This window comes from Pan paniscus, chromosome 19 (assembly GCF_029289425.2).
Source record: "Pan paniscus chromosome 19, NHGRI_mPanPan1-v2.0_pri, whole genome shotgun sequence".
NCBI lineage: Eukaryota > Metazoa > Chordata > Mammalia > Primates > Hominidae > Pan > Pan paniscus.
The window spans coordinates 94,170,968-94,198,082 of record NC_073268.2 but is presented as its reverse complement, the minus strand read 5'-3'; the positions used below and the strand labels follow the sequence as shown (position 1 = coordinate 94,198,082).

General features: G+C 61.4%; 2 protein-coding genes across 10 annotated transcripts in view; one reads left to right on the top strand and one right to left on the bottom strand.

Annotated features, from left to right (window-relative positions):
- Positions 1-3,525: 3,525 nt before the first annotated feature.
- Positions 3,526-19,792, bottom strand: TMC8 (transmembrane channel like 8). Of its 4 annotated transcripts, none has more exons than XM_034942988.4 (16): positions 16,980-17,075; positions 16,099-16,554; positions 15,808-15,956; positions 15,330-15,479; positions 14,968-15,050; positions 14,277-14,413; positions 13,818-13,965; positions 13,254-13,424; positions 12,809-12,948; positions 10,465-10,588; positions 10,009-10,106; positions 9,635-9,818; positions 9,351-9,481; positions 9,098-9,256; positions 8,590-8,668; positions 3,526-7,009 (listed from the first exon to the last, which is right to left on the bottom strand). In XM_034942988.4, exons 2-16 carry the CDS (start codon positions 16,245-16,247, stop codon positions 6,731-6,733), a joined length of 2,181 nt encoding a protein of 726 aa, XP_034798879.3. In that variant the 5' UTR covers positions 16,248-16,554; positions 16,980-17,075; the 3' UTR covers positions 3,526-6,730. The 4 variants fall into 4 exon arrangements, with proteins under 4 accessions (XP_034798879.3, XP_034798882.3, XP_034798880.3 ...); XM_034942991.3 differs by having other exon boundaries at positions 6,446-7,009; positions 9,351-9,409; positions 16,980-17,076; XM_034942989.3 differs by lacking the exon at positions 16,980-17,075 and adding an exon at positions 19,681-19,792 and having other exon boundaries at positions 6,451-7,009.
- The window catches only part of TMC6 (transmembrane channel like 6), a 21,640-nt gene continuing 13,558 nt past the window's right edge, over positions 19,034-27,115 (top strand). For 2 of the 6 annotated variants that reach the window (XR_010110723.1, XM_034942984.4), the window contains exons 1-13: positions 19,058-19,217; positions 20,918-21,055; positions 21,187-21,311; positions 21,469-21,558; positions 21,939-22,097; positions 22,560-22,665; positions 22,838-22,934; positions 23,042-23,299; positions 23,645-23,835; positions 25,014-25,158; positions 26,051-26,206; positions 26,597-26,748; positions 26,928-27,107. Coding sequence is in view for 3 of the 6 variants with exons in the window: in XM_034942984.4 (XP_034798875.1) it covers positions 21,000-21,055; positions 21,187-21,311; positions 21,469-21,558; positions 21,939-22,097; positions 22,560-22,665; positions 22,838-22,934; positions 23,042-23,299; positions 23,645-23,835; positions 25,014-25,158; positions 26,051-26,206; positions 26,597-26,748; positions 26,928-27,107 (1,715 nt within the window). In the remaining 3 variants the exon portion in view is untranslated. Of the gene's footprint in view, positions 19,218-20,915; positions 21,056-21,186; positions 21,312-21,468; positions 21,559-21,938; positions 22,098-22,559; positions 22,666-22,837; positions 22,935-23,041; positions 23,300-23,644; positions 23,836-25,013; positions 25,159-26,050; positions 26,207-26,596; positions 26,749-26,927; positions 27,108-27,115 lie in introns of those variants that run through there. The other 4 variants (XM_008971553.5, XR_008621691.2, XR_008621690.2 and 1 more) reach the window with 4 other exon arrangements.

Here is a 27,115-nt window from a genome sequence, read left to right as displayed (position 1 = left end):
GCTAGGGGCTGTCAGGGACCTTCCCCAGTGTCCCCTCCTCCCTGGTCCTGTACCCAGCTGGGTCCCAGACACTCTCCACTCCCCACCTGCCTCTATAAGGAAGGCAGCCGCGTGTATGTCAGGCCCCTGGGGGAGCCTTAACTTCACCATCCTCTCACGGCCCTTCTCCTGGTCAGAGAATCCCAACCTCCCAGGCCCCACCAGAATTCCCCAGCCCTCCACGGGGCCTCGCCCACCGGGCAGAGCTGTGAGGGTCTCAGGGGGGCTTCTGCTCCTGATCAGGGACCTGGGGCAGAGTGATGAGGATGCACCTGCCCCGGGAATCTTCCCTCCAAACAGCCCAGCCAAAGGCTGGAAGCTGAGCAACTTCCCTGCCTGTGTGCCCCCGAGGTCCCCACACTGGCCTGCTTGGCCTGCCCATCTCCATCACTCCTAGGGCCCTGCAGGGTGGAGAGAGTGTTCCAGAACTGTCCAGCCATCCTCCAGCACACACCTCCCCACTAGTAACTTCCTTCCCAGCCGAGGCGCCCTCCACCGTGGGGGTTCTGACACCAGGGTCCCAGCTGGGGGACTTCTCCCTGCAGCAGGCTATGCCACTTACCTTCCTCCTGCGCCTTGGAGAAGCTGCTGGCGGCTGTAAGAGAGGTAAGGGCGATGAGGAGAGGGCCTGGTGTGGAGGGGAGACCAGAGACAGCCTCGAGACCCACCTGCTGAAGCCAGGAGGGAGGAGCAGGCTGATTCCTGGTAGTGAGGCCCCAGGACTCAGCTGGCACCATCACTCACAAAAGCTCTTTTGCGCCCCTCCCCCCCACAACATCTCCTATCATCAGCCCATTTCACAGATGGGTAAGTAGTGAGCCCAGAATGGTGCAGAAATCCCTGGACCACATATACAGCAAGTTTAGGGGCTGGTCCGAGACTCAAGCCCAGATCTTTCCCTCTCTGTCCATGTTTCCAGAGGTGCCCTTGCCTTCAGGCCTCATCTCTCCTGTGCTCCCAGTACCCCCACCTGAGCCCAAGACCTCAAGGCCCCAGCAGCAGCCCCACCATCACGTCCCCGGTGGACTCACCCAGCACGGCCAAGCAGAACAGCCCAGGGAGCCCCATGCCTCGGTGGGTGTGGGGCCTCTGCTCGGGCAGTGAGAACCTCCTAGTTCCTGGCCTCCCCCACCCTGAGGCCCCTGGGATGCTCCTTGGGTGGGTGCCTGCAGTGGGGAGATAACCTGGAGGCCGCAGCACCCCAGGGCCTCAGCTACCAGGGCGGGGCCCAGTGAGCCCCGGCAGGCCCAGTACAGCAAACTCCCCCTCAATCCCCAGAGAAGTGGAAGGAGTTTGGACCTTGAAGCCAGACCACGGCTTAGACTCAGCAGTCACCTCTGAGCCGCAGGATCCCGGGCTCACGTGGTGGGCAGAAGGTGTCCATGCTCCGTGGGGCACAGTGGCTCACACCTGTAATCCCAGCACTTTGGGAGGCCTGGATGGGCAGATCACCTGAGGTCAGGAGTTCGAGACCAGCCTGGCCAACATGGCGAAACTCCATCTCTCCTAAAAATTAGCCGGGCGTGGTGGCGTGCGCCTGTAATCCCAGCTACTCGGGAGACTGAGGCAGGAGAATTGCTTGAACCCAGGAGGCAGAGGTTGCAGTGAGCCGAGATCACGCTACTGCACTCCAGCCTGGGCAACAGAGTGAGACTCTATCTCAAAAAAAAAAAAAAAAAAAAAAATGTCCACGCTGTAACTTCTGGAGCCCGTGAGCGCCATGTTACGCGGCAAGGGGAATGAAGGCTGTGAATCTTCTCATTTTGAGAGGAGGAACCTGTCCTGCATGACCCAGGTGACCCTCATGTAATCACTGGGGCCTTTCCAAGCAGCTGGGGACCTGCTGGGCTGAGAAGAGGCAGCCCCACCCATCATGGTTCACAGCCGGGAGGCCAAGGCTGCACCCAGCCCCAGAATGAAACCCCAGACCGACGAGGCCCCTGGTCCTGGAGTGTGATGGGTCCTGGAGTCCTGGGTCCTGGAGCATGGTGTGCCCAAGCACCGCCCTTCAGAAGTTCCTCAGGCCCCACTGAGGGTGGTGGGGGGGTCACATGGATGGTCATTCCCCAGGGAACTGGCCCCCGTGCTGGCCTTGGCCAGCAGCAGACCCAGCTGCATCGCAGGCAGCGTGTGTGCAGAGTTCAGCCACAGAGCCTCCTGCACATGCAGGGAGGGTGGGGATGAGCAGGGCCTCCCAGAGCCCTGAGGCCAGGGCTGGGGCCAGGCATTCCCCGGAACACAGAGAGATGTAAGGGCGCAAGGGATTGAGGCTGGGACCCTGCCAGCTCCGCTGTGGGCCACTGCACCCGGCTTTGTGCCCAAGCTCAGCCTGGGGCTGCTGGACCAGCCTGTCACTTTCTGGCCCGGCTCAGTTTCCCACACTTTGTGTGGGGAATGCCTTTTCTGGCTGCCTCCTTCAGGAATGTGTGCCCTGCCACCAGGTGACCATTGCCTCCTGTGGGAGCTGCTGCCACCTGTGGCTCCTGACTGCTCAATCACACTCTCTGCCCCTGGGCACCGTCCAGGAGTGAACACCTGACCAAGGGAGGCCACTCACAGCCCCGGCCCAGCTCTCCTCTCAGCCTTTCCCAGGCACTTGCTGCACCGGAGGCCTGGGTGTGTTGGGAAGCTGGTCTGAGGGAGTGGCCCTATTGACCAGGGAGTGGCCAAAAGGATGGTGGGGAGGCAGGTGCAGGTGTCCTGGAGGTCACTGCAGACTGGCTCTGTTGACCCCTCGGTGGTCCCCTCTCCCAGCTGGCATGAGTCCGTTTCTGCCCCTTGCTACCCATGGTCCCGGGGATGGAGTCTGCCTCCTGTGCACCCACCGGCCTCTCTGTTTTCAGTTTCTCCCAGCTGGGGAGCAAGAGCATTTTCTCTTAGTTTCTTAGTAAAACTCCCTTCCCTTCCCAAAGTCTGTTCTCACTTCTGCTGAAGGCGGGTGGAGAAGGGAACTGAAGACTGAAGGGAGCCAGAGGTCACTGGGGAGCTGGCTGGCTGCCCAGGCCCTGGGCTGCTGGCAGCCTCTTGCCTGGAGGCCAGGGAAACTCACTCTTTTTCTCCATGTGGTGTTCAGGGGAACCTTGAGTTAAGGCAGCTCATGAGGAGCTCTTCCTCTTCCCAGTCTGTGGGGAAGCTGGGGTCAGAGAGCGAAGGCAGACTCATGGGCCATTTTCCCCAGGCCTTGGGGGACCCAAACATCTCTCCTGCACCCCTTCGCCCCCAGGAATCACTTGTGCACCGGTCTGGTTGACCAGTTCTCTGGGCTGCGCTGCCCCTCTGTCCAGACTGCAGAGTAAGCCAAGACACAGCAGCCACGCCTCCGAGGTCACCCCCAGGTCACCTTGTGTGGAGTTTGGGGGCCCCCAAAAGCTCTCTAGCCACCCGCTTCAGGCTGATGTTCTGTGATTTTTGCTCGCAGAGGCCACTGTCCTGGGTAACAAATGCTCTTCCCAGCGTCTCCGCGTTTCCTCCCCTATACTGTGTCCCCAGAAAGGTCCTGCGGGTGGGAGTCTGCTCTGGGCTGCCCTGGCCAGGATAGCGGGGTTGCAGGGGCACAGAAAGACAGGGCAGTCTCTCAGGGCTGGGCAGGGGAGGGCCCAGGAGTCCCCAAGGCTGGGGGCGGCTGGGACACCCCACCTAGGTGGGCTCTCCCACCTGGTGAGACCTTTACTGCATCTATTGCAATAAGCCCCAGAGAGTCCCTCCCTGCCCGGCAGGACTTCTAAGCTCCTGGCAGAGCCCCTCGTTAGGTCATGGCCCCCAGCTCTGTCATCTACAGAAAGTCATCCTAGCCCACGGCACCCGCTGCCAGAGCACCGGTTCTGTCTTCACACTGGCCCCGTGTGCCCTGCATCCCAGTCTAGAGGCCTCAGATTTCCAGCTTCCCAGCCTCCACCGTGGCCCCTTTACCACATCTTTGCTCAGGCCCCCTCTCTGCCCTCAGCTCCTGTCCAAAGCCTCCCTTTCTCCAAGGTCCTGCCTGTCACTGGCTCCAAGAGCCCTCCTGTGGGAAGAAGCCCATCGCTCGAGGCCCCCTGGGCTGTCTTCCTGGGTGGTCCTGATCACAGGGGGCCCCAGGTCCACTCCCCATCATCTCCCATTTGGCTCCTTCAGGCCAGTGACCACATTGTAATAGGAGCCGCCACTGCACTTCTAGGTCCCCATGGGGACACTTCAAAAGTCACTGTATGGGCCAAGTTTGGTGGATTACACATGTAATCTCAGCACTTTGGGAGGACGAGGCAGGTGGATCACCTGAGGTCAGGAGTTAGAGACCAGCCTGGCCAACATGGTGAAACCCCATCTCTACTAAAAATACAAAAAATTAGCCGGGTGTGGTGTCGGGCACCTGTAGTCCCAGCTACTCGGGAGGCTGAGGCAGGAGGATGGCTTGAACCTGGGAGGCAGAGGTTGCGGTGAGCCAAGATCGTGCCATTGCACTCCAGCCTGGGCAACAAGAGCAAAACTCCATCTCAAAAACAAAAACAAAACAAAACAAAAAATTAGCCAGGCATGGTGGTAGGTGCCTCTAGTCCCAGCTACTCAGGAGGCTAAGGCAGGAGGATGGCTTGAACCTGGGAGGCAGAGGTTGCAGTGAGCCAAGATCGTGCCATTGCACTCCAGCCTGGGCAACAAGAGCAAAACTCCATCTCAAAAACAAAAACAAAACAAAACAAAAAATTAGCCAGGCATGGTGGTAGGTGCCTCTAGTCCCAGCTACTCAGGAGGCTAAGGCAGGAGGATGGCTTGAACCTGTGAGGCAGAGGTTGCAGTGAGCCAAGATCTTGCCACTGCACTCCAGCCTGGGCAACAGAGACTCTGTCCCCAAAAAAAAAAAAAGTCATTGCTCATTTAATCTTGGAGGCCACTTGGAGGAGCATGGCGTCTTTGTCTCGCCCTGGGTGAGCACACCGAGGCCCAGAGTTTGATGATTCCTTCAAGGTCTCAAAGCTTGCCTTCTTCACAGCGCTTGGTGATGCACGTGGTTGTTTCTCAGTATGGTTTGCCAAAGGGATGCTCTGATTCAGGAGGCTGAGGTGGGGCCTGGGAATGTTCATTTCTAACCTTTTCCCAGGTGATGCTGAGGCCACTGGTCCAGGGGCCACCTTTGGCCCTAAGCCGCTAATTAACAACATGAGTCACTTTCATCTGGTCCAGGCTTGTCACCCCCTCGACGGAACACAGAGCTCCCTCTTTCCCTCTTCGCCTCATCACCAGCCCCCAGAACAGGACCCAGCACTAGCAGCACTTAATCGTGTTTGTTGGTGAACTGATGCGTCATGTGATGCTGGGTGAGACAAGGATGGCCGCGGGAGAAGCGGAACTGGCCAAGTCTTTGATGACCATGTGAAGAAGCCCCCAGCCCCGAGGGCGAGAGGCCAGGGCCTCCCTGATGCTGAGTCGAGACCAGGAGTCCAGCCAGGAGCTGGTCACTGGTGGAGCTAGAGGCTTTTCAAGTGCATCCTGGGACTTCTGACCTTCCCTCCTGACAGTTCTCATCCCCAGCTGCCGGTGAGTCACCTGGGATCTTCGAAAAGTCCCGATGCCCTGGCTGCTGGCCACACCCAGACCAACCACATCAGAGTGGCTGGGCTGTGGCCAGCTTGTAGCAGCTACTCAGGTGTTCTCCAAGGCTGAGAACCACAGATTTAGTCACTGCAGCATGGCAGGGGTGGGGGTGGGAGAGCAGGAGGCTTGGAAAAGGAAACTTGAACAGGCTCACGAATATCAGACACAGCCTTGGGAGGTGGGCCCAGCCCTGCCCTTGTGGCCAGCTGCCTCACCTGCCTGGGCCCCCGCCCGCTGCTCACAATGCAGGCCCGTACATACCACTAAGGCCCAGGCGGTGCGGGTACCTTCACCCCACGGATCCGCAAGCTTGACTCAACCAGGGAGCCATGAACCAGGCTGGGAGAACACGGCTCTGCAGGAAGCCAGGGCTCTGCTGAGTTTCCCAAGGCAGCTCTGTGGACGTGAGGCTGCTAGGTTAGAAGACTGGACGGAGAGGATTCCCGCCAGGGAGAGGCTGACCCAGCACGCTCTCACCAGGCTTCAGTCAGCCCCTCAGTCAGGGCCAGGAGCCGCCTCTAAGCCCCACACTGGGGCAGTGTGGCTCTGGAGCCCGAGTGCCTGGGTTCAAATCCCAGCTCTGGCCCTGGCTGACGCTGTGGCCTCGACTGTCTCAGGTGAAGGAAGAGTAACAGGAAGGGATGATGCAGGCAGTTTGCAGCTGGAACACAGAGCAGGGCCCCAGGCAGGCTTGCTCTAACTGTGGCCAGCTCTTTCCTTCTTTAGGAAGTGGTCCCCAGACTCTTCTGAAGGCACTTCCATCAGTAAACAACTTCTGAGCATTCCCAATAGATATATGTGTATAAATTGCACTCATGGCTCTAAAACAAATCAGCAGAACACATTCTAGAAAAAATTGCATTCAAGAGATACTATACTAATAGATTATGTATATTATAAAAAACACAATAAAAATAGACACTTTAAAGGGATGCGATTAAAATATAGAAAGAAAATTCCCATATGTTTTTCCTGCTGCCCCTGGGGTTGTGTGTCCATCTTTGGGGACCTCTGAGGGAGGCCCTGGAGCACTGAGAGGGGCGGTGGTCGCCAGGGGTCTGGAAGATGGAGTAAGGAGACCTGAAGGGGCCCCAGGGAGGCTTCGGGGAGGCAGGGGTCGGGGTTACAGCTCCGCGCCGCTGGGGAAGCGGAATCTGCGGGCGGAGGCCGGGGCACCGTGCTGTCCAGGGCAAGGGGAACGCAGTCCCGCGGCATCCACGACGGAGGGGCCCGGCCGCGGGGCCTGGGGGCCCGGGGAGCCAGGGCATGGGAATCCGGGGCAGAAGGACTGCGGGCGCGAAGCTTGGGAGGCAGGGTACTTGGGGCCCGGAGAGTCGCTCGGGCCTGGCTCCGGCAGCAGTCGCGACAGGTCCTCCACCAGGTGCCACTTCTCCTGAACCTGCTGTGAGGAGAACAAGTGGCGAGTTGCGACAGGCGCTGCTTCCCACGAGCGGGTGTGAGGACAGCAGCGGCAGCAACTCTGCGGCCCATGGGCCAGCCCGCACCCAAAGTAGCCAGAGGCCGCGCCCCGCCCGAGGCCACGCCCCGCTCGAGGCCACACCCTCCCAGGGCCACGCCCCACCAGGGTCCCGCCCCGATGCAGCCCTAGACCACGCCCTCAGGAGTCCCGTCCACAACGCAGCCAGATGCCACTCCTTCCACGTCCCCGCTCGAGACCACGACCTCCAAGGGCCCCGCCCCCAACGCACCCTGAGACCACGCCCCACTAGGGTCCCACCCCATGCAGATCTAGACCACGCCCGCTAAGAGTCCGTCCCCAAGCAGCCCAAGGCCACGCCCCCGGTAGAGGCCCCACCCTGAGGCCACGCCTTAGCCAGGTCACTGTTCCTCCCTCAGCTCTATTAAGCCCCTGTCCCCAAGCCTAAAGTCGTAATTTTTTTTTTTGTGGAAACTGGGTGTCTCCCTGTTGCCCAGGCAGGATTGCAGTAGCAAGACCACAGCCCACTGCAGCCTGGACCTCTCAGGCTCAAGCGATCTTCCCACCTCAGCCTCTGGAATAGCTGTGACCACAGGCACGCGCCACCACGCCCAGCTCATTTATTTGATTTTTAGTAGAGACGAGGTCTTGCTATGTTGCTCAGCCTGGTCTCAAACTCCTGAACTCAAGCACTCTTCACGCCTCGGTGTGAGCCACTGCACTCAGCCATGTTATCCTTTTTTCCTTTTTTGAGATGGAGTTTTGCTCTTGTTGCCCAGGCTGGAGTGCAATGGGGCGATCTCAGCTCACTGCAACCTCCGCCCCTCCGCCTCCTGAGTTTAAACGATTCTCCTGCCTCAGCCTCCCTAGTAGCTGGGATTACAGGCGCCCACCATCACGCCCAGCTAATTTTTTGTATTTTTAGTACAGACGGGGTTTCACTATGTTGGCCAGGCTGGTCTTGAACCCCTGACCTCAGGCAATCCACTCACCTCGGCCTCCCAAAGTGCTGGATTACAGGCACGAACCACCGTGCCCGGTTTTTTTTTTTTTTTTTAGTAGAGACGGGGTTTCGCTATTTTGGCCAGGCTGGTCTTGAACTCCTGACCTCAGGTGATCCACCCACCTCGGCCTCTGAAAGTGCTGGGATTACAGGTGTGAGTCACCATGCCCGGCCACATTCTCTTTTTTAAAAATTAATTACTTATTTTTGGTGGAGACCAGGGTCTTGCTTTGTTGCCCAGGCTGGTTTTAACTCATGGCTTCAAGTGATCCGATCCTCCTGCCTGGGCCTCCAAAGCGCTGGGATTACAGGCAAAGGCCCAGCCCCTAAGGTCACGTACTTACCAGGTCTGGCTCCTGGTCTCAGGAGCCGGAGCTGTTCTCTTCCTCCCCTTCCCCGTCTTCACTCTCAGCCTGAGGCCACGCCCTCCGGTAGGAAGAACCCACCTGACCCGCTCAGACGTGTTCTAGGCCCTCGGCCACACATAGGGAAGGGTTTCCACTGAAGCTGCTGTCCCCTCGCCAGCCCCGAGGACACTCACCCACACCAGCTGCTTCCGGAGCCTGTGGATGGCCCTGGCATTGGCCTGGGTCTGGGAGATGCACACCGTCAGGACAAGGCTTGGGTCGGAAGGGGATTCATGGTCAGTTGCCCCTGGGGCCACAGGCGCCTCTCCCTGACTTCCTCTCTCCCCACCTCAATCTCTACAATACTCGGTACTGCGGTCTTCTCACTGCACACTGCTGTATCTGAGGATGGGACCCTCCTCTCCTTCCTCGCAGAGCCCCTCATCCCCTCCCCTCTGGCACAGCAATACCAATAGCTCAGCAGCTGCGGCCACCCAGACACGGTGCTTCCCCAGTGATCCTGCAATCCCCATGGCAGCCCAGAAGGTGGGCCCAGGAGGTTCCTGCTTTTCAGAGGCCCCTGCTTCCCTTGGCTTTCTGCATCTGGCTCCTGGCTGGGGGTGCACAGGCTCACCACCCCCATGGAAGGAAGGACCTCCCCCTCCAGGTGTCCCCTCCCATGGCCCCTGCTGCCCTGAGAACCTGAGCATGATGAGGAGGGGGAAGCTGAAGGCGTGGGAGCCCAGGTAGTGGAGGGCACGCTGGCCAATGGGCGGGAGCCCAAGGGCCACCAGCTCCGGGACCACTTGCCAGGGTGCTGAGTAGTTGGTGAAGAGGCCGCAGTCCCAGGAGGAGTGGATGCTGGAGAGAGATGGCCAAGTGGGGCTGGCATCAGGGTCCTGGGTGAGAAACTGCCCCTGCCAGCCTCTGGGTGCCTCCCTCCTCTTCCCCTCACCTGCTGACCACATAGCCCAGGGGTACTGCAGCCAGAAGCAGGCCCAGGAGGAGCACTAGCTGGAAGAAGAAGGTGGAGCTGGAGGCACGGAAGGGCCGCGAAGACGCCCTGGAGTTCTTCAGGAGGGTGTACTGGGGGCGCAAGCAATAGCAACCAGGAGTCAGCGAGTTATGCAGACCCCAGGGGGCTGACACCCAGGGAAGGGGGCAGGAGCAGGAGGCGAGCCCAGCTCAAGGCATCCACCCAGAGGCACGAACCCCATACCCCCAGCCATGAGCCGTCACCTTCTTGATGTAGAAGGTGAGGAAGAGGAAGACGCTATTCAGCAGGGGCAGCAGGGGGCAGTAGAAGAGGCCCATCCAGGTGACCGTCTGCCCCGCCACGATGTCCAGCACATTCTTGGGGACCAGGAACTCCTCCCGTTCCAGCCAGGCCCAGAACCGGCCTGAGAACCGGTCCACCAGCAGCCTGCAGGGATGGGAGGGTCCAGGTACTCACCACTCCAGACAGATGCGTGGGCTGTATCGGTCATGGCCACAGCCTGCCACTTACTCCCGGGCTCCACACTGGACCCGCTCACCCTTGGCTGTAGCCACTGGCCACCCCCAACATGCTCGCGGCACCCCCGCCCTTCTGGAGGTGTCACCCCGGGGCTCACCTCCGAGGCAGGGTGACCAGGAAGGCGAAGGCCACGGTGAGGAGGAAGTTGAAGATACTCAGCTTGTACAGCTCCTCCCCCACGGAGTTCTCCCAGCACTGGGGTGCAGGGGAAGGGGACCCGTCACCACTCACGGCCACCCCGGCCCTCCCTTCCCTTAGCCTCCTGTGAGGGTTTCTGTGGTGCAGGTGCCTTGCCTGGTGTCTGATAGAATCGTTAGGTTGAAACCCAGGCCTTGAGGATGGGATTAGAGCAGGAAGCCCCACAGCCAGGGCAGCCACACTACACCATGTGGCAGCAGTGGCGCCCCCTGGAGGTGTGCCGCGGTGCAGGCAGCCCTGCTCACAGCTTCTCTCAAAAGTGACTAAAGGGGCAGGAACAGGGCTCTGCACAGTTTGAGGTGAGCTTTTTGGGGAGAAGGAAGGGAGAGACAGGCCCCGCCGGGCTGCCAGCCACCTGATAGTCACAAACGTTGTAGCCGTAGGACTCACAGCTGCTCTTGTCTCTGCCAATGCACAGTATGGTCTGACCCAGGGAGACGGAGAACATCCCCAAGCTGGCCAGCTTCAGCACCACGCACCTGGGGGCAGGGACCTTGTCAGGTGGAGGGGCCCAGGCACATGGGCACCGGGCTCTACCCAGGCTATAGGTGTGGCTGATGTCCGAGTGGGATCATGTTGTGTCCTGGGCCCAGCCTCCTTCCAACCTGCTCTGTCTGTGGCAATGTGGTCCAAAGTGCGTTCTCAGAGTCCGCGTCTCCAGGCGATTCATGGGAAAAAGGGTTCTGTGTTTTTGTTTTGTTTCAAGACCGAGTCTCACTCTGTCACCCAGGCAGGAGTTCAGTGTTGTGACCTCGGCTCACTGCCACCTCTGCCTCCTGGGTTCAAGCGATTTCTGACTAAATTTTGTATTTTGAGTACAGACAGGGTTTCACCATGTTGGCCAGGCTGGTCTCGAACTCCTGACCTCAGGTGATCCACCCGCCTTGGCTTCCCAAAGTGCTGGGATTACAGGCGTGGGCCACGGCGCCTGGCCAAGGGTTCTGTTTTTAGATCAGTTTGAGAAACACTGCACAGTCCAGCCATGTTCCCTCATGCCCGGTGTGGAGAGGCACATGCAGCAAGCCCTGCGGTGGAGAAGCCTGTGGCCTTTTCAGGATCCTGACTGCAGGCGAGCTCCTCCTTTCCTCCGCCGCCTATGGACATTGAAGCCCACTGACACAAGCTTGCATGTCATAAACACGTGCCACACATATGTACTGCACAATGCATGACCAGACCAAATAGGTGATTGTCTAAACGAAACATCATCACATGCATGTTATCTGTTTTTGCTTTTTTTTTTGAGATAGGGTCTCACTCCATTGCCTAGGCTGGAGTGCAGTGACGCCATCACAGCTCCCTGTAGCCTTGACCTCCTGGGCTTAAGTGATCCTCCCACCTCAGCTTCTCTAGTAGCTAGGACTGTGTGTCCTAGTCTTTCATCACGCCCAATTAATTTTTTTGTATTTTTTGTAGAGACGGGGTCTTGCCATGTTGCCCAGGCTGGTCTCAAACTCCTGGGATCAAGTGATTCTCCCATCTTGGCCTTCCAAAGTGTTGGCCTTACAGGCGTGAGTCACTGTGCCTGGTTGCTGTTATCTCTAAGGGTGAACATTCCCACTGCTGATACGGGGCTACAGAGTGGCTGGGAACAGTGGTTCTCCTGTTGAGGGAGCTAGGGGTAGGTGAGAGCTTTTTTTGTTTTGTTTTGTTTTGAGATGAAGTCACACTCTGTCACGCAGGCTGGAGTGTAGTGGCGCAATCTCTGCTCACTGCAACATCTGCCTCCTGGGTTCGAGTGATTCTCCTGCCTCAGCTTCCCGAGTAGCTGGGATTACAGGTGTGCACCACCACACCTGGCTGATTTTTGTGTTTTTAGTAGAGACGGGGTTTCACCATGTTGGCCAGGCTGGTCTCGAACTCCTGACCTCAGGTGATCCACCTTGGCCTCCCAAAGTTCTGGGATGACAGGCGTGAGCCACCATGCCCGGCCTCAAAAAATAAAGTTTCAAAGCAAACCAAACACAGCTGACTTTGAGGAAGCAGAGGGAAAAGCAGTTAGGGCAAGTGGTGACTGAGGGTGGCGTGAGGGAGAGAAGCCAGTGGGAGCTCAGGTGGGCTTTACACAAGAATTTCTGCAGCTGGATGAGGGGTGGAGAAGTAGGGGGTCTAGACAGGACCTAAGTGCTGAGACAGAAGATGGCAGAACCTGGGAGTGGTAGTCCCAGCTGCTCCGGCGGGAGGATCGCTTGAGCCCAGGAGGTCGAGGGCTTGCTTTTGAACTTGCACCTGGCAGGCACGATGAGCTTGACTTTGTCTGGGCGCTTCACCCATGTGAACCTCAGTTTCCTCATCCCTCAAGGGGGAGGAGGATGGTCTGGACTTCACGGGTCACGTGAGGGTTGTCCAGGTAAGGGGAGTAAACCCTCGGCATGTAGAAGCTCTGCATGTCCCGTGTTGCTGGTTTTCCTGTGTGCAAAGCCCATTCCCAGCACCCCTGGCCACAGTCCCTTGCTCCACTGAATGGCCGGAGCTTGGTCCAGACTGGCGGCTTCCTTTGGAGGTGGGGGATTGGAAAGCCTTAGACCTGGGGCCCTGAGGTCGTGTGCTGTGAGGTGTGTACCTGCCTTCCCTTGGGCCACTAGTGAAGGGGGAAGCCTCTCAGCTGGGGACCCCAGGTGCCAGGTGACAACCAAAAGAGAGCAGCAGGATGCAGACTTGTTACATGCCCACTTGTCCCCACCAAGGGTGGCACTCACCAGATCAGAGTGAGGTTGACCTCCGTGTTGGGAGGGTAGTTTTCCAGCTGGACCAGGAATGTGAACAGCAGGGGACCCAGGAAGTTGACCAGGGCGATGACCCCAGGGGGCAGGTACTGGAGCAGCAGAAATAGGGACTCCTACAGGAAAAGGCAGGTCAGGGGAGTCCGCGTGCTGGGGGGCCCCTGTCGGCTCCCCGCCCCCCACAGTGCCCTAAAGTGTAACTCTGGGGCAGGCCCAGAATAGGGTTGCCTGTAAGCTATTCCCTTCAGCAGCCTGGCAGTTGGCGGGAATATCCAGCGGGAGCCCGCCTGCCTTGGCCGTGACCTGTGGCCGCTAGCGATTGAACCTCTCTGAGCCTCGGTTTCCTCATCTGTAAAATGGGATCATCCCGTCTCCCCGCCGCAGTTCTGGCCAGGATTAAATGAATGCAGTTGCCTGACACCTCCTTGTTGTCCTGTGAGTACTTGGTAGCCCAGAAGATGGCGCTGATGGCCCCAACCACTAGGAGCCCGATGAGTATGTTGACCCGCAGGTAGGAGAGCAGGTGGCAGGCCGTCTGGGCCCGGGTCTGCTGCTGCATCAGCTGGAAGCGACGGCCCTCCTCCAGCTCCACCTGCCCGGAAGGGTGGGGACAGAGGCAGCTGCAGGCGGGGTGGGCGTGGGAGGAAAGGGTGCAGGAAACGCTCTCACACACAGTCACAACCATTCACGCTCACATACACAGTCACAAACTCTCACACTGTCATGCTGCCATAGACACTCAGATTCACACTTTCACAGGCGTGCTCACCATCACCCATTCAGTCACATGTGCCCTCACACTCGGCCACACATGCACACCCATTCACATGCTCTCCATCACGCTCCCACAGGCTCCCTCCCACACACGCTCACACACACTGGCACGGTCGCACTTGCTCGCACACACCTGGAACACGTGGCTCTCACGCACTCGCTCCCATATACCTGGAGCTTGTGGATCTCAGGCACTCACTCGCACACACACCTTGAACTCATTGCTGATCTCATGCTTCTTGATGGTGGCTGCTTCCTGCACCCGGATGCAGAAGTCCCATGAGGAGAAGACCTTGGCACTGAGAGGCGCCTGATAGCCCTGACCCAGCCAAGTCTTCTGCGGCAGCCCCTTCACCATCCTGCGGGGCACGAGACCAGGGGCTGCTGGAGGAGGGGCACCTCTACCATCCAGCCTCAGCCTTGGCTCGGCTCTGGGTCTGGGAAGGCCCCTGCAGCCCCAGGTGCAGGTCCTGGTGAGTGAGGAGTCAGGGTAGGGGGCGGTGGCCCTGTTCCTAAGGTTTGCGGCCAGAGCCTGGGCTGAGGAAGCACCCAGGAGCCTGCTGTGCCGGGCCATGGGCCTTCCTGCCAATGGGAGGGTACCCTGCCAAGGAAGGGGTGATCAGGGAAGATTCCCCGGGGAAGGGGGTGAAGGTGTGGGCTTCGCTCTCACCGCCGCAGAGTCCCACAGAAGCAGAGGAGCAGGCAGGCCAGCGGGCTGAGGAGGTAGGCCAGGCGGATGCTGTACACCGAGCTGCTCTCGGGCCCCACTCGGTACGCACCGTAGAAGAGATAGGTGTTGGTGAAGGCCTGGGGACAGCGACGAAGATACCCAGCCCGGGTGAGCACCAGGCTCTGCTCAAGTGCTTTCCATATATGATCTCGTTAGCCCCCGTGCAATCCCCCCATCAGGTAGGGAGTGTCCTGTCTTACAAAGGCAACTTTGTAAGACTTTGCCGAACAGAGGTTCGGCAACTTGCCCAAGGTCACAGGGCTTTGAGAAATAGAGCCACGACTGGAACCCAGGAACCCCATTGGTGACCACTCGATGGCTTCCCAGGATGAGGGTGGGGAAGTGCTTCTCCCAGAGGCCGGGGAACTTTTCCCCTTTTGTCCCTGGCACCCCCTACACCAGCTGGGCTCTGAGGACCACGGGCATGTGTCCATGAGTCTATGTTGGGCACAGTGGCCTCAGCCTCTCTCTAACCCCACCACTGGCCAGGCCAGTCTGTCTAGGTAAGACCATCCCCTGAGGAGCCAAAATGTCCCTGGAGGAGCAGAGGTCCTCTTAGACTTGTGTCCCCTGAAGCCAGTTCCCTGGGTCTCCCAGACTCGGGACCATAGCCGGGACAGACCTCACTCACCCTGCCAGTCAAAACATGCCAAAGTTGATTGTGGAACCTCAAAACGCCAGGCTGGGACTGGTGGCTACCAGGGCACTGGAGGGCTGTTGAGGAGGAAGGGGGTCAATAGAGAGGGATCCCCAAGGCATAGGTGAGGCTCTGCGGCTACTGCTCTATAACCCCCAACCCTGGGGAGGCCTGAGCAGGGGGCTGAGGATGTGCCAAAGGTGTGCCCCACACAAGGCGAGGTCAGGGAGAGAGAGCCCCGGGGCCTGCACGGCAGGACCACGCCCAGCGTTGTCGCCACGCTCTGGGCCCTGGGCCAGCCCCCCCATGGCGCAGGTGGGCACCGGAGCACTTCCCCTGGTGGGCCTCACACTCACTCAAGTTCAGGGTGGGGCCTGGGTCAGGGGGGCGGAGCCAGACCAGGGGCAGCAGCACGAAGCTTGCGGTGAGCAGCAGGCTCAGCAGGTTGAGTAGCAGCAGGAAGCGGAGGAAGGTGAAGTAGGACCGAATTCCTGTGCCAAAGAGGCCTGCAGTGGGAGAGCAGGGTGGATCAGGGAGGCCGGGGCCGGGGCTGGGGCCGGGCTGAGAGTCCAAGGGCGGGCCCACCGGACGGGGTGGGGTGTCCGCCAGGCTCCCACCCGCCCGAGTCCGGAGGTACCGCTGACAGTCACCTGGGGGTGCTGCGTGGGCCCGAGGTTTGCGGTGCCTGCGGGCGGAAGGGGTGGGAGGGGGGAGGGGCCGATTGGTCGGGGGACCCGGGTGAAGGCAGGTGGGATGATGCCACTCTCCTTTTTCCGATCTGGGCAGTGGGGCTCCAGAGAGGGCAAGGGGAGGTGCGGATCGCGCGGGTCCTACCCCCGATCTCGTAGAGCGCCCCCTCCCAGAGCCCAAGGCCCCGGGCCAGCCGCTGCGCTGCCTCCCGCAGGCGCCTTTCCACCGTCTGCCGCCGGCGCTGCCACCGCTGCCAGCGCAAGGTCTGCACCCCCGCGGGCTCCCGCAGCTGCCTGGACGGGGGTGGTGACAGGGGCGCCCCTGAGTCACCCGCCCTGCCCACCCGGGCCAAGCAGACGGGGTGCTCCCACACCATCCGACGGGGCAGCCTCGCAGCACCCCCCACGCACCGTCTGGCGCCCGCGTGGCACCCACCAGATGAGGCGCTTGTCCATCATGGCATAGGGCAGCCCGCGCACGGGCGTCCCAGAGCCGCGCAGCCGCTCCATCTCTGCCTCCCACAGCTCCTCCGGCTCCGGCACCCCAGGGGCCCGCTCCGATGACACCGACCGCGGCAGCAGCATCTCGGCGGGCACGGGTAGAGGCTGGGGCGCCGGGCTGCCGATGGGGGGGATATGAGTCCCCGGTTGGATGAGCCTTAAGGCCTTGGCTATGGCCTCTGTGCACGCTGGGCTGGGGGCGGGCCCTTCCTTCCCCTCTGCGCCGGTGTCGGGGCCTGGGCTCCTGCAGCCCTAGGGTTCACTTGCCCGGTCTGCCGCTCTGCCGCCTCTGGGGCTCAGAAATGAGAGAGAATCCTGCTGGGGTCGAATTCGGGCCCAGCCCCGCTCCAACTCTCAGAGGGACACACAGCCACGGCCTCAGTCTCCCCATCTGTCAAATGGGGTGAAAGATCCAAAGGGCACAGAAAGTCTGGACCGGCACAGGCAAAGCCAAGACCTGCTGCACCCCGCATCCACCTGTGCCTGGGCCCACCGTCACCCCGAGGAGAGACAATTCCCTCTCTTCTCCACGTGCCAGTTTGCCCTTCCGGAAGAGCCTGTGTCCCAAACCCCACAGTTCCTGGGACTCGGCATCTGCCGCATCTGACTCTGGATGTCGGGGGACCCCCTTCTGTCTTCCTTCTTGTGGTCCAGCCTCCAGTCCCAGGTACCCCGCGAGCCCCTGATGAGGACCTGTGGCTACAGCCCCAGCCGTGGGGACAGGAGCAGGGACCCACTGCTACCCTTGCAGGGCTCTAGCTGGCCCCCACAGCCCCTCACCCTCTGCATTCTCCCTCCACTGGACATCCAGCTCACCTGGGGACCTAGGGACCAAGTCCCTGGAGGAGTCCCCTTCTCAGACGACTCCTGCCAAGCCAGGCAGGGTGGTGAGGGAGCCCAGAGGAGGGGTCATATGACAGGAAACCCAGCTTCCCTCTCCACTACCTCCCTCCTCCCCTCTCACCCCACGGTTTCCTCTGCTTTAAACTGAGGCCAAGCAGGCACTTCCTGTGGGCCCCTGAGATGCAGAGGTGAAGGTGACAGGCGTAGGCCACTTGGCCTCCTAGGGAGCTCTGTGCATGCTGGGCTGCGGGTGGCCCACCCTTCCCCTCTGCACAGGAGTCAGGGCCTGGTCTCCTGCGGCCCTAGGGTCCACTGGTCCGGGTCTGCCACCTGGCTGCCTCCAGGGATGTCCAGCCTGCAGCTGAGGCCCTCTCTGTTCAACTCCTTCCAGCCGGGATAGGCAGGACTTGACCTCGAGGCCTGAGCTGGGAGCCTGACATGGGTGGGGATGGGGACGGTGGGGGCACAGGGGCCAAACTCTTTATCTGCCGGCCACACTCTGGAGGGTGTGATAATGACGGGATGGTGGGCTCCCCAGAACCTGGCTGCTGGGTTTCCAGATACTCTTGGTGTTACTGCTGTACTTCCAGCCCCTGTCATTGGCGTTATGGTTGTGCCAAGACCCAGGCCTAGCACCTGGCCCATAGTAAGTGCTCAGGAATTGGCTCCATTCATGCTCTCCCAGGCTAGATGTTTAAGACATATCTTTGCCAATTCTCTGTCCTTGGGCCCCTGGGAAGCCCGCAGCCCTTCCTCTCTGCTCCCTCTCTACCTGCTATAGGGCCCAGTCATCTCAGGTCTGAATGTTCATAGCTTTTCTGCCTCTCTGCCCACCTCCTTCCTGGTTTCCAGAGTCCTTTCTGTGTGTCAGGAGCAAGCTATGTGCTGGTGCTGGGCACACAGTGGGCTGGGGTAGGAGGGGGCACAGAACCACAAATGTACATGTCAATAGGAAGTGGTAGGTGCTCCACCAGGGTTCAATCTGGGGAGGCTCCCCAGAGGAGGTGGCATTCATGCAAATTCAGTGTGGGTATGCAGGGAGGGGGAAGCAGTGGGAGGAGAGGCAGGGGCTGGGTCTCCATGCCAGGGTGCCACTTGCCAAGAACCAGCTTGGGGTAGCCATCTGAGGACCACACTGGCAGCTCCAAAAGGCCCCAGCCTTGGCCCCTGCCTGGTCCTCGCTTTTGCTTGCCTGCTCTCCCCTGCAGCAGTGCCCTCTCCTGCCCTCCTGGGCCCCAGCTCACATTCACCCTGCCTGCTTCATGGCTTCTCCCCGCCAGGAATGACCCTCCCTTCCAAATGGGCTTGGGGTGGGGGGTACAATCTCAAAGCCAGTTTCCTCCATAGAGTTCCCAGGCGGACCACTAAGTCTCCTGCTTTGGCTGGGGGCACCCTAAAGGGTGATTAACTTCTCTCAGCCTCAGTTTCCTCATCTGTGAAATGGGAATATCAGTGCATACCTTCCTGGCTCATGGGGAATAACAGAAAACAGGGCAACGGGTACAGCACCTGGGGACAGTCACCTAAGTGTCAGCGTGTCCTCCTTTTCATCCCCTCCTCTCCACACAGCACACAGGAAGTGAGCCAGAACTCTTGCTAGATAAACAATGAACCCCGCCCAGGTGTCAGGAGTGGGAGATAACCAGGCTCCCCCCGCCGGGGTCGGGGAGAGTCAGCAGGAGGCTTGCGGGGGCGGGGGGGGGGGCTGCCCAATCTGGCGTGAGATACTCTGTGTCCCTGGGGCTTTCGGCGGCATCTTACTTGGACGATCCCTAACCATGGGAAGCAGATGAGTCTGGAAATATTGCCCCTTTTTGGAACTTGGGGAAACTGAGCGTCAGAAAAATTGGGGACTTCAACCAGGGGCTGGAATGAATCCAGCCCAGCTCAGACCTCAGGAGGAGGGGTCGGAAGTTGGCAGGGGAGGAAGGCATAGTCGCCGCGGGGCGCCCGGAGGAGGGCGGGGGCGCCGCGGCCCGGGCCGGGTCACGTGATAGCCGAGGCCCGCCCCCCCACCCACCCCGCCCACGTGGGCCGGGAGGTGCGGCTACTCCCCCGGCCCCGGTAGACCTGCGACTGGCCCAGTCGCCCGCTGGGGCCCTTTGCCACTCCCTTGGGAAGGAGAGCCGAGACCTCAGTTCCCGGCGGCTCTTGCGGGGCACAGGTGAGCCCTGGCTGCGCGCGCGGCCCCTCCTCCCCGGCGCCTCCCAGGTGAGCGGCCGCGATCCCGGTCCCGGGTCCTGCCAGCCCCAGCTGCTTCTCCTATGCGGGGACAGCGGCAATCCCCCCTGAATTCCTTTCGGCCTCTGGGGCCATTTGGCAGCCGAGTTCCCTCCCCGGGTGCTCCTGGAGCTCCCAGGGCTTGACCCTCCGGCTCGGACAGAGCTGGGAGCGGCAGGGGCAGGGAGGACAGTGCGGGGAGCAAAATCCGCAGCCCCCACCCAGGTCCCCCAGCCGAGCGCCGGGGCACGGGGAGGGGAGGGGGTGTGGCCGGGATGGGAAGGGGCGGGGGACAGGGAGGTCGGCTGGACGGGTTCGGTGGCCCCAGAGTTGCAGCCGCTCTGGGCTCTGGGGCCAGGTTGCGGTTCTCCCTGGGTAGCGGCTGCTCCCGGGAAGCTCGCTGCCGGCTGGGGTGGGGGTTCCTGGAAACGGGCGCCACCCAGCCTCTCCCCACCTGGCTCAGGAATGGTGCGCCTGGAACCTCCGCTGGACTTGCCTGGGCCTCGGGGCGGGGTGCTGGGGCGCTGGGTGCCCGAGTCCCCGGGTTCCCTGAGCTTAGAAGGGCCTGTCTGGAGGAAGGGATTCCAGCTCTAGGGACTGGGTGGGGCGTCCTCAGCCCCTCCTTCGGCAGCTGTCCCGTGTTAGGCTGGGTGGGGCCGCCTCGGACCCAGCTCTGGGCTGGTTTTCCCACATCTTTGCTCCTGCTGGAGGGAGGGGGTGGTGTGGGGCCTGGGCCCGAAGATGGCACCCAGGACACTGAGGGAGGGCGCCGTCCGGTCCTGTGACTGGCACCCCTGCAAGGAGCTGCTCTGTCGGGGCGCCCCCGGGCTTTGCCTGTCCGAGGAAAGCGCCCTTCAACCGGGCCGACTTTGAGCCCTGAGTTCCTGAGGGTGAGCGCAGGAGGAGCCCAGGGCAGAGGCCGGCAGGACTCGCTGGTGGCTGGGAGCTGAGTCCTGGCTCCACTCTCACAGACGAACAGGCCCCGAGCCCAGGGCCCCAGACAAGGCTGCTCTGGTTCCAGTTGTGCCGGGTGACGGCAGAGCCAGGACAAAGGAGGCCTGTTGAGGTCCTGGCCACCCCCAGCCGGCCGCCCTGGGATGATGGAATGCAGGGCAGTGGGTCTTCTGAGAACATGAGGACCTTGGCGCCCTGACGGCGGTGGCATGGAGTGACCTCTGTGTGTGGGGGAGGAGCCCCCTGTGCTGCTTCCGCCTGGGGCTGGTTGGGGGTGAGGGCTCCAGCAGCTAATTTCCTGCTAGAGGAAGTTCTTTGAGGTCACAGGGCAGACGCAGAGAAGGCCTCCAGCCTACTCTGACCTTTCTCTCCAAAAAGGAGGTGTCTCTGTGCCAGAACCCTGGGCATGGAGATCCTGAAAGGGGCTGTGTCTACAGGCACCCTACCTCTTCCCCATTTCCCAGGGACTGGCGACATGGAGGAAACAGATGTGGAACTGCAGACCCCACACCCTTCCTTCCTCTCTCCCCTCCCCTGACACTGGAGGGGGCCCCCCATTCCATTCTGGCATGAGGCTTATTCGGTGCCTCACCATTTATTTACCTGGAGTGATAGGGGGGTGGGTGGGACTGTCTGGGCTGTGAGTGGCACCTCCTGTGGTTCCCCCAGGAATGGGTGGTGTGGACACCTGCCAGGCGTTGAAGACCACCCCTGGCTCTGTGCCCCTGTCTCATCAGATGGGCAGCAGGAGGCTCCGGAGGTGGCACCCAGGCTCTGAGCTACCCTAGGTCTGCAGACTAGCGGGCATTGGCCAGAGACATGGCCCAGCCACTGGCCTTCATCCTCGATGTCCCTGAGACCCCAGGGGACCAGGGGTAAGCGCTCTGGGGCTGGGGGCTGGAGGCTGGAATGTTCCACCCCCCACGGAGAGGTCACCTGAGCAGGGGCTGCTGGAAGGAGACAGGTGGCTGGAGCCTGACCCCCCCACCGCCAAACCCCTCTGCAGCCGGGACCCCAGCCCCTATGATGAAAGCGAAGTGCACGACTCCTTCCAGCAGCTCATCCAGGAGCAGAGCCAGTGCGCGGCCCAGGAGGGGCTGGAGCTGCAGCAGAGAGAGCGGGAGGTGACAGGTGAGCTCAGGCCTGGATGCTGGGTGGTGTGGACCAAGACTTGGGTGCCCCAGCCCCTCAGGACGGGCCTCCCAGCTCTGCAGGCCTGGGATGGGGTGGGAGATACTGTGGCCAACGGCATCTCCAGGACCCCTGGTGAGTCTTTCTTGCTTTGTAGGAAGTAGCCAGCAGACACTCTGGCGGCCCGAGGGCACCCAGAGCACGGCCACACTCCGCATCCTGGCCAGCATGCCCAGCCGCACCATTGGTGAGTGGGACCCTCGGCCTCGGCCCCGAGTTGACCCCAGTCCCTGGGGCTGGGCTGGGCTTCCCGCCAGGCATCTCCCTGGGTAGTGGCTGCTCCGGTAGCTCAGAGCCAGGCCCAGGGCGGGCTCCTAGCCCATCCCATCTGCTGCCCGGGGGCCCAGCACAGCCCCATGTGGCCCTCGCTGGGCTCCAAAAATGACTCCAGAGTCATCACGGGGTAAAAATAGGCTTTTGGAATGCAGTGGTGCCTGAAGTCTTTGTTGAAAGGATTTTCCTGGGTCCTGGGAAGGGGTGAGGGACACAGAGGCCTGTGGTGAGCCCATCCTGAGGGGAGGGAGGCCTGGCCCTGCCCGGCCCGGCCCTGCCCAGCTGCCTCCATAGGCCGCAGCCGAGGTGCCATCATCTCCCAGTACTACAACCGCACGGTGCAGCTTCGGCGCAGGAGCAGCCGGCCCCTGCTCGGGAACTTTGTCCACTCCGCCCGGCCCAGCCTCCGCCTGTACGACCTGGAGCTGGACCCCACGGCCCGGGAGGAGGAGGGTGAGTGAGTGGGCACTGGAGCCCCAGTGGCGGACACTGGCCTGGGGTGGGGTGCAAGAGGCCAGCCTGGCCTGGGCGGTGGCTGGGGTGCTGCAGAGCCAGAGGCCCCTCTCCTATCCCTTAGCAGGCTGCCTGAAGGCCCCCCCGTCCCTCTGCAGGGACCCACGGGGACAGGGAAGTGGGAGTCTTACATCACAAGCGCCTTGGAGTGCTTGGAGGGCTGTGGCCCTGGGCCCCGAGTTGGGGACCGTGCGTGGGAAACAGGCCCCTGTGCTCTGTGAGCTTCCTGCTTGTCGCTGACTGAAGCAAACACACGGCTGATAGGCGACTCAAGCTCAAATAAGGGCACCGAGGTGTCTCGGGACGGTGCCGCAGGGACACACAGGCCTGTCCAGGGTCCCGGCTTCGGGCTGCAGGGAGGGGCACTTGGGGATGGGCAGGACCTCCCTCTCCCTCTCGCAGAGAAGCAGAGCCTCCTGGTGAAGGAGCTCCAGAGCCTGGCGGTGGCACAGCGGGACCACATGCTTCGAGGGATGCCCTTAAGCCTGGCTGAGAAACGCAGCCTGCGGTGAGCAACCCCGACCCTGACCCTGCCACCGCTGCTGCGCCCCCAGACCCACTTCCTCAGCTGGGCTAGGTGGTGGGGGAGAAGGGGCTGAGCCCGTGGGTGGCCGGTCTCCAGGAAGGAGAGAGTCAGGCCCCTCATTGGTCCAGGCACCTATGGCTGCCTCTGTCCCCAGAGAGAAGAGCAGGACCCCGAGGGGGAAGTGGAGGGGCCAGCCGGGCAGCGGCGGGGTCTGCTCCTGCTGTGGCCGGCTCAGATATGCCTGCGTGCTGGTATGGGCCCCTGGTCTGCCCTGGGGCTGGGGCGGCTGGGCAGGGCTGGGGTGGCCTTGGTGCCTCCTCCAGCCTCACCCTCAGGGCCTCTCTGCCTGTGCCCGCAGGCCTTGCACAGCCTGGGCCTGGCGCTGCTCTCCGCCCTGCAGGCCCTGATGCCGTGGCGCTACGCCCTGAAGCGCATCGGGGGCCAGTTCGGCTCCAGCGTGCTCTCCTACTTCCTCTTTCTCAAGACCCTGCTGGCTTTCAACGCCCTCCTGCTGCTGCTGCTGGTGGCCTTCATCATGGGCCCTCAGGTCGCCTTCCCACCCGCCCTGCCGGGCCCTGCCCCCGTCTGCACAGGCCTGGAGCTCCTCACAGGCGCGGTGAGGAAGCCCTAGGACTGGGGGACGGGGGGTGCCTGTCTTCTGCTACCCTGGTACCGTGTCCCCTTCTTGTCCCAGCTCCCCTGGGGCCCCCAACCCTTGCCCCGCTGTGACTCCAGGTGGCCACAGCCAGCTCCCCGCCTCCCCCTCAATGACCCTGGATGCTCATCGTGCTGGGGTTCCCATGGGGCTGGAGGCCCAAGATTGCTGTGGCCAAGGCCCCTCCCTGTTTCCCTCACTGCCCCTGCCTGGCCTCCTCCTGCTCTGCCCCTGTGGCTGTCAGGCCTGAGGGTCGGGGTGGGGCGTGGGGAGAGTCCCTGACTCAGCTGGATCTCCCTGTGGCAGGGTTGCTTCACCCACACCGTCATGTACTACGGCCACTACAGTAACGCCACGCTGAACCAGCCGTGTGGCAGCCCCCTGGATGGCAGCCAGTGCACACCCAGGGTGGGTGGCCTGCCCTACAACATGCCCCTGGCCTACCTCTCCACTGTGGGCGTGAGCTTCTTTATCACCTGCATCACCCTGGTGTACAGGTAATGCCTCCACCTCATGACCCAGGCTCCGAGCTCCACTCATCCATCCATTCATCTTTTGACCCATTCATTGATTCTTCCCTCTTCCTTTCTTCTTTCTGTCCATCTACCTGTCTGCTCTCCTCCACTCACCTATCCAACTATCCACTTACCCACCCATCTACCCATCCATCTACCTACCCACCCATCCACCCATTCATCCATCCACCCACCCATCCACCCACTCAATTCACCCACCCATTTACCCATTCATCCATCCACCTATCTACCCACTCAATTTACCCCCCCATCCACCCACTCAATTCACCCACCCATCCATCTACCCACCCATTCACCCAATCAATTCACCCACCCATCCACCCATTCATCCATTCACACATTCACCCATTCACCCATCCACCCACCCATCCACCCATTTATCCATCTACCCACCCATCCATCCATTCATCCATCCACCCACTCATTCATCCACGCATCCATCCATTCGCACATCCATCCACCTCATCTACCCACCCATTCATCCACCCATCCGTTCATCCATCCACCCATCCACCCACACATTTATTCATCCATCCATCCACCCATCCACCCACGCATCTACATATTCCACAAACATTCTCTGTGCTCAGCTCAGGGCAGGATGGTAAATGTCCTAGGGGGGCTTGCTGTCTCTGGGAGAAGATGGACCACTGAATGGGTTGGGACAATCCATGAGGCTTAGTGGTGTTTCCCCAGTGTTATGGGAGCACTGGGGAAGGAGTCAGGCTGCTTCCCAGGGGAGGCGGCACTTGCCCTGAGAGGGGAAGGTTAGATAAGAGTGGGGATGGATAAGGAAGCAGGGAAGATGTTTTGGTCATTGGGACCAGCAGTGCAAAGGCCCTGAGGTGAGCCCAGCATCTTCTGGTCCATGTCTCGCTGGGAGGCAGCCAGCCAAGTCCGCGGTGAATGCAGCCCTGCCCCCTCTTCTAGGCAGATGTGGCTGGTGGGTGCTATGTTGGATGAGATTGGTGTAGAGGGCTGGTGGTGGGGCAGGGGTGTGGCAGGAGGCCCAGTCAGGGCACAGATAGCTCCTGAGTGGGTGGTGGGGTCTGGCTGCCCAGAGCATCCGGTCTGCCTTCTCCCCTTGGCCTCTGCCCATCAGCTTGTCGGTTGCCATGTCTGTGTCTGCTTCTCCCCAGCATGGCTCACTCTTTCGGGGAGAGCTACCGGGTGGGCAGCACCTCTGGCATCCACGCCATCACCGTCTTCTGCTCCTGGGACTACAAGGTGACGCAGAAGCGGGCCTCCCGCCTCCAGCAGGACAATATTCGCACCCGGCTGAAGGTGAGTGGCCCCGGAGCACCAAGCTGGCCTGCCCAGCTCCCTGCAGGCCTGGCCCTGGGTCCACTTAGGACGATGTGACCAGAACCGTGGTCTAGAGGGAGGGCCATCTGTCCGTGAGCTGAACTCGGGGCGCTGGGCAGGCGTGGTCTTCCGCTTGCAGTGACGGGCAGGCCCTGAGTTTTTCTCTGGTACACACCCCTCAGTTAGGGGCTGCCTCTGTTATCTGCTAGCGGGTAGTAGCGCCATGGCCCCGTGGGCACCCGGGAGCCAGCCCTGAGGCCTCAGGCCCCAGCTGGCACATGCTCCCTGGCTGGCGTTAGCTTGGTTGGTGGCCATAGGAGGCCAGTGGGTGAGGACTGTCACCTTCTGTGTGCCTCAGAGAGGAGACTGAGGCATAGAGGCCGAGGCCCTTGTAGAGGTTGCGGGGCCAGGAGGCTGCAGAGCCGGGCCTCGTGGAACATTCTCTGCCTTTCTGGGGTTCTGTGCTTCAAGGAGCTCAGAGCTGTGACCTGTCATGAGCCATTCCATGTGGGGGGGCTTCTGGTCACTGGGGGCCACCCACATCCACAGGGAACAGGAAAGGACCTCTGAGCAAGGCCCCTGCCCCAGCGGGCAGGGCTGGGGAGGTGGGCGGAGAGGGGTTGAGGCAGGCCTCGGGAGTGAACGCCAGCCCAGGCACAGGGGCCTCTCGGCAGGGGACTGGGTCCTCTCTGTGCCTGGAGGGAGGGCCCTCAGCAGATGAAAGGGCAGGTGGGGCATGGGGAACTGGCCCTCTGTCCTGGTTCAAGCCTCCTGGTGTGTCTCATGTGTGTTGTGTGTGTTGTGCTGTGTCTGCACATCGGCGTGTGCCCGTGCTCTGGTGTGGGTGACGGGGACACGGTGCCATCTGCAGGAGCTGCTGGCCGAGTGGCAGCTGCGGCACAGCCCCAGGAGCGTGTGCGGGAGGCTGCGGCAGGCGGCTGTGCTGGGGCTTGTGTGGCTGCTGTGTCTGGGGACCGCGCTGGGCTGCGCCGTGGCCGTCCACGTCTTCTCGGAGTTCATGATCCAGGTGCGGGGATGGGGGGAGCCTGGCCCTTGCTTGGAACGTGTCCCCAGTGACTCTGGGCACCTGCCCCCTGGGGAGGCAGCCTTGCCTCTCCTCCTCCACCCAGCCAGCCCAGGGTGCCATGTACGCTGTGCCCCGTGCTGGGGCCCCCTCCCAGCCCCACTTCTCGCCCCTTGTCCTGTCTCACGGTTTTATTTTTTGGTTTCTGGTTTCTTTTCCACTACTTGTACCCCTCCCCGCTTCCTGTGTGGTTTGAACTTGAGGCCTGGGGAGGGCCGGATCTTGGAGGAGGGAGGTGCTACCTGCCAGTTCCACCCCGGGCCCTTCCCTGTAGCTGCCCGCTCCCACCATGGATGGGGGGCTTCCATGACACCGCTCCCTGCACCCCTGCAGAGTCCAGAGGCTGTTGGCCAGGAGGCTGTGCTGCTGGTCCTGCCCCTGGTGGTTGGCCTCCTCAACCTGGGGGCCCCCTACCTGTGCCGTGTCCTGGCCGCCCTGGAGCCGCATGACTCCCCGGTACTGGAGGTGTACGTGGCCATCTGCAGGTGTGTGGCCGCACATGAAAACATCATTTGGTGCTGGAGCTGATACTGGTTGTTTAGCTCCGGGTGTATCCAAACCTACTTAGGATGAGGCCGGTGTGACCAAGCCCCTGGTGGGGGCCCTGCGGTGCATCTTCTGTCCCCGTACCCACCCCTCAGCCTTTGCACCCCGCCCTCCACAGGAACCTCATCCTCAAGCTGGCCATCCTGGGGACACTGTGCTACCACTGGCTGGGCCGCAGGGTGGGCGTCCTGCAGGGCCAGTGCTGGGAGGATTTTGTGGGCCAGGAGCTGTACCGGTTCCTGGTGATGGACTTCGTCCTCATGTTGCTGGACACGCTTTTTGGGGAACTGGTGTGGAGGTAAGGGG